The sequence below is a fragment of the Eurosta solidaginis genome, chromosome 4, assembly GCF_040869045.1.
Source record: "Eurosta solidaginis isolate ZX-2024a chromosome 4, ASM4086904v1, whole genome shotgun sequence".
Taxonomy (NCBI): domain Eukaryota; kingdom Metazoa; phylum Arthropoda; class Insecta; order Diptera; family Tephritidae; genus Eurosta; species Eurosta solidaginis.
In genome coordinates, this window is record NC_090322.1 from 65,112,800 (window position 1) to 65,120,887 (window position 8,088).

General features: G+C 34.1%; 1 protein-coding gene and 1 pseudogene across 1 annotated transcript; one reads left to right on the forward strand and one right to left on the reverse strand.

Annotated features, from left to right (window-relative positions):
• Positions 1-1,288: 1,288 nt before the first annotated feature.
• On the forward strand, positions 1,289-3,745 carry LOC137247964 (uncharacterized). The gene is made up of 3 exons (XM_067778883.1): positions 1,289-1,478; positions 1,537-1,696; positions 1,928-3,745. Exons 2-3 carry the CDS (start codon positions 1,653-1,655, stop codon positions 2,451-2,453), a joined length of 570 nt encoding a protein of 189 aa, XP_067634984.1. The 5' UTR covers positions 1,289-1,478; positions 1,537-1,652; the 3' UTR covers positions 2,454-3,745.
• A 1,596-nt stretch (positions 3,746-5,341) lies between these two features.
• LOC137248534 (uncharacterized) lies at positions 5,342-6,840 on the reverse strand (annotated as a pseudogene).
• Between the last annotated feature and the right edge of the window lie 1,248 nt (positions 6,841-8,088).

Genomic DNA, 8,088 nt, shown 5'->3' on the forward strand with positions numbered 1-8,088 from the left:
TATTGTACTAACGCATTCCAGAGTCACCCCTGGTCCACGTTTATGGCGATATCCCGAAAAGGGGCCACCCATACAACTAAGGCCCACGTCCTTTTAAAACACTTATTAATACCTTTAATTTGATACCCATATCGTACAAACACATTCTAGAGGCACCCCTGGTCCACCTTTATGGCGATATCTCGAAAAGGCGTCCACCTATAGAACTAAGGCCCACTACGTTTTAAATAATCATTAACACATTTCATTTGATACCCATATCGTACAAACTCATTTTAGAGTCACCACTGGTCCACCTTTATGGCGATATCTCGAAAAGGCGTCCACCTATAGAACTAAGGCCCACTACGTTTTAAATAATCATTAACACCTTTCATATGATACCCATATCGTACAAACACATTCTAGAGTCACCATTGGTCCACTTTTATGGCGATATCCCGAAAAGGCGTCCACCTATAGAACTATGGCCCACTCCCTTTTATAATACTCATTAAAACCTTTCATTTGATACACATAACGTACAAACTCATTCTAGAGTCAGCCCTGGTCCACCTTTATGGCGATATACCGAAATGGCGTCCACCTATAGAACTATGACCCACTCCTTTTAAAATACTTTTTAATACCTTCCATTTAATACCCATGTCATACAAACACATTCCAGGGTTACCCTAGGTTCATTTTCCTAAATGGTGATTTTCCCTTATTTTGTCTCCAAAGCTCTCAGTTGAGAATGTAATGTTCGGTTACACCCGAACTTATCCTTCCTTACTTGTTTATTTTAGTTGCATTCAAAAAAACATGAAATCACAAATAATGAGTCTACTTTTGTTCAAACTCACCAAATTTATTTATTTATGACAATTAAGCTTGAAACACAATGTCCTGACGCCGCGAAATAAACGCGACGAACATCGCCTTGTCAAAAATAGAATCCCCATAATTACATGAAGGTGAACACAATAAACGCCAAGAGCGGAATTTACGCGACGTTATTTTGCGACGATAGATTTAATTCTATCGTCGCCGCCGGGCGATGACGACAATTTATGCCAAAGGAGACCATATTTATTTTTTGCTTCAACGCTCACATTAAATTTAAACTAAAAATACATTTATCTCGTTCTTTAAAAAGCACAAACATACATTTCCAAACTCTGGATTAGAATAAACTAATTTGCATGATTATAATAAAGTTTTTCAGTGAGTTCTTTGTGTGAAGTCATTAGTTCCTTCTTCTCTCTTCCTTTGTCCTTTCATATGGTCACCCTTAGTATAGTCAAATCAGCTGTTTGTGTAAAATTATTTTGTGAAAATTTTGTATGCAAATTGAAAATTGAGAAATATAAGTGAATATATCATAGAAAAAGTTAAGGAAAACAATTGTTTATATAATCTTGGTTCTTCAGATTATAAAAATTTAAATAAAAAGCAGTCGATATTTGAAAATATTGGCATAGCATTGACCTTGGATGGTAAGTATTTATATGTTTTGATGTGGGTTCTTCTCATATGTTTAAGTATCCTTTTTAGGAGAAACATGTCGTAAAAAGTGGAAAAGTCTGCGAGACACTTATAAAAGGCGTAAGCGCTGTGCGCTATCTCCTTCCGGGAGCGCCGCAGGAAGTGCTACAAAAAGTTGGAAATACATGAATGCAATGCAGTTTTTAGACGACTATCCTGATTCAAGAAAGTAAGTACAGGGTTATGTATATTGCCGCGATGGGTTTGAGTGGTTTTCATTACATTTCGCAATTACTACACGTCTAAAAATTCCAGGAGTGGTATCAAAAGATGCGTTAGAATTCCCACAATATTTGGTACAGTGATACTCTATATGTAATATAGTGTTATCGGTAATGGGATGTATGTAATAGAAAATAGATTAGATTAGATTATCAATCATATATTTTTTACTTTTTAGAACTGTTGGAAATTGTGATCCTGGCATGATTAACGAACATACTGATGTATATGAAAAGTCAACAGATTACTCAAACTTTTCAAATCGTGAACCACTTATTGTATACGAATCGCAAATAAGCGAAAATTCGACAGATTATTCCAATTCTCCAAATGCAATTATGGATGCTACTTTCGAACCGTATATAGTATACGAACCACAGTTAGTTGACGAGAATTCCAAACCTTCAAATGATAAAGCAGCTAGAAGCTATGTCGCTCAGAATAAGAACCGGAAGTCAAAAAAGCAAGCAGATGCCGAAGTTACTTCAGTTTTCAAGGATGTGCTAAAAGAATGCGCAAAAACAATCCAAGAGATAGCTTGTGCCCATGAGCAGGAAAAAATACGGAATTCAACTTCGCTTTTGTTTGAAAGCTTGGCGAAAACAATTTCCAGTGCCAACTTATCACAGAATAATGTGCGCAATATTGAAAGGAAAGTTGTTGCTTTAGTTTATGAAGAACTAGGAAAGACAAGTGTTCAATAATTTCACGTCTTTAGCTGATAGGTAAACAGTCGTTAGTCCAAAAAATATATTTTGAGAAATAAGAAAAACAAGTACCTCAATGACAATGACAATGGCAATACATCGTAAAGTTCGAAGTGTAGGCAACCAACAATATCAGAGCTAAGATCTTTTGCCAGAAGGTCAATAAGCCATAATAAAATTGAAAAATGGTACTAGTTCCATTTGGACTAAAAGTGGAGTTGCGACTGCTTACCTCTCATTACAGACATATCGTTAGCTTAATGCACAAAGGACCTAACCAACATATTTGAAATTTGTACGAGTAGCGAATCACATTTTATTTTCGCGTTCACAAAACATAGTATGGCATTTCAAAAGTGGCTATGGTTCTAACCCTTTAAACAAAAAGTCTGTTGGTTAGGGCCTTTGTTAATTAAGCTAACGATATTTATGTATACCAGTTATTCCCAACGGCACTGTATGCCATTTTGGGTCATATGTTGCCTTTATACAGAGAATGGAGACCAAATTCGAGCGTTGAAGTATGAAATTTAATAACCTATCGGTATTGAATAACGTATATTCTATAGTTCAAATTTGTGCAAAACATTGAAATTTTATTTAAAACTTGATAGCAACTAAATATACATCTTTCTCTTTTGCTAGATACACAATTTTCAAGTAATTCAACTCAGAGACTAGACTAGTTAAGCCTTTAAACAAACCTATAAACTTTTTATTAATACACATACACTTTTGCTCACGCAGTTAACCCATAGTAATTTTATTATTCGTAGTTCAGGTTTTATTTCGTTTCATAAAGCAATTACGTAACTTATCAAAAAATACTACAAAACTTCTTTGTACATGGGTCATTTTATGATAAAAATGTATTTTGTGTTTGTATGTATTGCCGATCTAGGACTTTGGGGCGTTTTATCAGGGAAATCCTGAAACGTTTGTAACTTTCGCTATTGCTTTGCTAGTTTGGAAGTATGCCATAATTTTTCTGAGGGATAACAGCTCCTGTACAAAAATTATGAATAGTTGCATAGATTAAAATATAAGTTTGGAAATTAATTAGACATATTTTGCTAAACTTGTATGGAGCGAATTTAATGCGCTAAAGTAAGATGACTGAATTATGTAAGCAGCTACAATAGACCTTTGTGAGAAAAAAATTCATTTTTGCTATAAAAGTAGATGCAAATCAAAACTGGACGTATTAATTGACAGTTTTATGTTACTTCGAGTAATGAAATTTTACTACTTGATGGTAAATGTGTGTGTGTGTATTGTAAAGACATACAACCGCGAAAGGAAAAATAGCAGTGGCAATCAAATTAAATTCGCCAATTAAATTCTTTTTTTTTCGATATTTGAAGAAAAAGCTTCAATGAATTTTGTTGCTAAAACTATGCAAACCATTCGCAAAAAAGTTTACAAAAAATTCGAAAATTCGAGAGAATTTTACAAAAATTTCAAAGCTTTTATTATAGTTCTCTTAATCTCTTTGAGTATGCAGCCTTCTAGTCCTATCAATTTTAGCCTAACAAAATTATACGTCTCTCAGAATTCGGATTGATTTTCGAAACTTTTTTCCCGACACGCATTTGGATATAAAAAAGTAATTGTTTCACGTTTTGTATAGAGGAAAATCTAAAACACCCTTCGAGAGACCTATAACTTTGTTAGGCTGCATACTTAAAGAAATTCAGAGAACTCTAATAAAAGCTTTGAAATTTTTGTAAAATTCTCTCGAATTTTCGAATTTTTCGTAAACTTTTTTGCGAATGGTTTGTATAGTTTTAGCAACAAAATTCATTGAAGCTTTTTCTTCAAATATCGAAAAAAAGGGAATTAAATGGCGAATTTAATTTGATTGCCACTGCTATTTTTCTGTTCGCTGCTGTTAATACAGAATACTTATTTAAATTAACTTATTACATACTAAAAATATTACATTTTGAATGATTGAATGATAAAATGAATTATACTGCATACTAAATTTTCAATATATATGTGGAAATTAGAGATTTTTAAAAACATTTAAATTAACATATTTCATACTAAATATTACATTTTGAATGATTGAATGATAAAATGAATTATACTACATACTAAATTTTCCAAATATATATAATTTTCAATATATATATATATACGATCTATGAATGCGATAAGAATGAGTAACCTCAGTACAAATAAAAGATAATTATTTAACATTATCTCTACAAAATTTAAAGGCTAATATAGCAACGTAAATAAATACTTATAATAAATTAGAATGTGTGTGTTTCTTTCTAAATTGAGGAAAACCGTTTATTGGCTGGATACATAACAAGGCTAAATATTATTTCGGAAAAAGCACCAAATGACACCTTATGTGGAAAAATATAGTTTTGAATAGTCACTCGATTAGTTAATAAAGGATTTTCCGTACAAATTTCCAATTATAAGAATTTTATTAGCCATTCAGGTCCTCTTGAGAAGTAGGTGGCACCCTCCGAAAACGCTAATATTATTATTTTTTAGCTCCCGTTGGCAGTGAAGTCCAATAATTGGTACATATCGACAGGTGGCAACAAATAGGAGATTTTATATAAGGACTAAATGATAGTGGAACTCTAAAACATATCAGTAAAAAGACGAAAACAAGTTTTGTAAAAAGAAAGACAGCTCATTCAAACTTAATACAAAAGCTGTACGATAAGAGGACATTTTACTGCACTTAAATTTTTCCAACCCTAGTTTACCGTATATTTTAAAGCTTCACTTTTAATATTATAAGATTTGGTAAAATAAAAAACGTAGCTGCATATGTCCGCATTGGTATTTTAAGGTACGTTTGCGGATTTCACACAGATCGCATTGGCCTTTCTAGTAAGTATTCCGCTAGTTCCCTCTCAAACTAAATGCTTCAATGTTGATCGATTGGAATGAGCAATTTGAATAGATGTCATTCTTGTTGAAAGTTGTCCACAATCGAAATTCCCATTTTCATCACTGCTGGCTCTGTTCGGATCGAAGTATCCACTACTACTGTCAAGCATTAAATAATTGTGCAAGACTATAGTGCTAAAACAATTTTGTCCACATTTTCTGGAGCAGCGTGAATCGTTGTATAAAGAACTCTCCATCTCTTTGCTAATATACCAAAGGTGTTTTCAATGTGCACTCGTACGGAGGATAACCTTTTGTTATAATTTCGTTTGGCGGGTGACAAATTTCGACCAGGGTAAGGGCGCATGAGATTAGGCTTCAGAGGAAATGCGCTGTCACCGACGAAAAAATATGGAAATATTTGGTCCGTACCTATTTGAAATATGGCATCAATTAACTGAAACCTTATCTGTTATAAACATTTTACCTGGAAGGTTATCTGGGGGAGGAATTTCCAGGTCGTTTCTTAGAATCATGTTACCAAATACGCTTCGTGCCAAAATTCCCCCATCGCTTTGGCTTCCCAACGCACCAACGTCTACAAATGAAAACGTATAGCTATCATCGCATATTGCAATCAGAACTACACTGAATGTCTTTTTGTAATTAAAAAAGAGTGAACCACTACGTTTGGGGCAAACTACTTTCACATGTTTTCCGTCCACCGCGCCGAGATAATGGGGCATTCCAGTTTTTGCATAGAACCTGTCCAAAATATAATATATGAGTATATATAGTTACTAAATACCATACTTCAATTGGAGCAAACCTGTCTGCAATGTTTTTCAATTCGGTTTGATTTGGTTGGGCAAGGTAAATTTCGCGTAGTCCATGCCAAATTGCATCGCATGTCTCGTATATTATTTTCCTAACTGTAGAAACACCCAATTTATATGACCAAGCTAAATACTGTGGATTACAGCCTTGTGCCAAGAACCTGTTGAAACTCCATATTTACACAGATATATAGTTTATAAAGTTACTTACATCAAAGTGATACCCAAACGGATTTCTTCACTTATTGGTTCTCTTATGGAAAAACGTTTAAGTCGCTCTCGTAACAAATTCACTAGCGCATTAAACTTTGCAACATTCATACGTGTTGCCTTGAAGAAATGTTCTTCATCTGAGAGTTTCAACTGTGCGAAGGAAGTTTCGTGGAAGCTCAGAGTCTTCCTTGTACGATTAACTGGCCGCACCCACCATCGCCGCTTAAACTGCTGGCACACCTCGCGATATATATTCACCATTACAAAAATGATGTTTATAATTTTAAAAATTTTCAACAAACGGCCTCTGTTATTCATTTTTTATATATACTGCTAATGCTGACCTTAAATTGAATTCATTTCCCACAAGAAATGGTCACTAATATAAGAAATTATTTTCCATTGAAGAAATGACAGAAAATGTCAGAAAATATCGCCGCCGCTGTCTATTGTGTTTAACTGGACGAAATATCTGAGCGTAAATTTGAAAAATGTCATCGCCCGACGCGGCGTATATCGCCGTCGCTCGGCATTGTGTTTACAGCTTTAATTGCAAATTTGACCCAAAATGTTTTTTGCATTTCTAGATTTTATGCTCATTTTAGATATAGCACGTCTTATACTGAACAAAAAATAAATAAATTTGCTACAAAGATATTACATTAAAATTTGTATATTGTCTTTTATGATAATTTGTTTTGATATTTCTAATTTTATTTTATTATATTGTTACGAATATTAGCAAAACTAAGGGGTGCTGCCATCTCTTGGTCGATGCTAAGCAGTGACGTAAATTCGCATCAATAATTCAATCATTATGTATCTACATAAACGAATCAATAATTGCGTATACACATATGTACGTATACGAGCAGCGGAGCGGCAATGCACAAACACATGCATATATCTTATCTGAGTTGTCACAAGAGAGGGCAATAATTTGTGCAAGTATTATGCGGCAGTTACCCACCGACGTGTGCCGTACGTAAGGACGTTTGTCGTACGAAGCACGTTTGACCGAACTCTCAATCCCGTAGGAATCAATGTGTACGTCTGTGTACATGTACATAACATATTTGTGTGTGTATTGTTTACAGATAAGCACTGTTGCCATTGACCATTTTGCATGTATGCTTATGGAAACATCAACTTTTTCCAATTTAATTTTTATACTCAGTTGAGCAGAGCTCACAGAGTATATTAAGTTTGATTGGATAACGGTTGGTTGTACATATATAAAGGAATCGAGATAGATATAGACTTCCATATATCAAAATAATCAGGATCGTAAAAAAATTTGATTGAGCCATGTCCGTCCGTCCGTCCGTCCGTCCGTTAACACGATAACTTGAGTAAATTTTTAGGTATCTTGATGAAATTTGGTATGTAGGTTCCTGAGAACTCATCTCAGATCGCTATTTAAAATGAACGATATCGGACTATAACCACGCCCACTTTTTCGATATCGAAAATTTCGAAAAACGGAAAAAGTGCGATAATTCATTACAAAAGACCGATAAAGCGACGAAACTCGGTAGGTGAGTTGAACTTATGACGCAGAATAGAAAACTAGTAAAATTTTGGACAATGGGCATGGCACCGCCCACTTTTAAAAGAAGGTAATTTAAAATTTTGCAAGCTGTAATTTGGCAGTCGTTGAATATATCATGATGAAATTTGGCAGGAACGTTACTCCTATTACTATATGTACGCTTAATAAA

What these genes read in the sequence shown, in the direction of transcription:
- LOC137247964 (XM_067778883.1), top strand. Translation starts at nt 1,653, where the DNA reads ATGAATGCAATGCAGTTTTTAGACGACTATCCTGATTCAAGAAA. An exon ending in GACTATCCTGATTCAAGAAA is followed by an intron (nt 1,697 to 1,927) that starts GTAAGTACAGGG and finishes TTTACTTTTTAG; the next exon opens with AACTGTTGGAAATTGTGATC.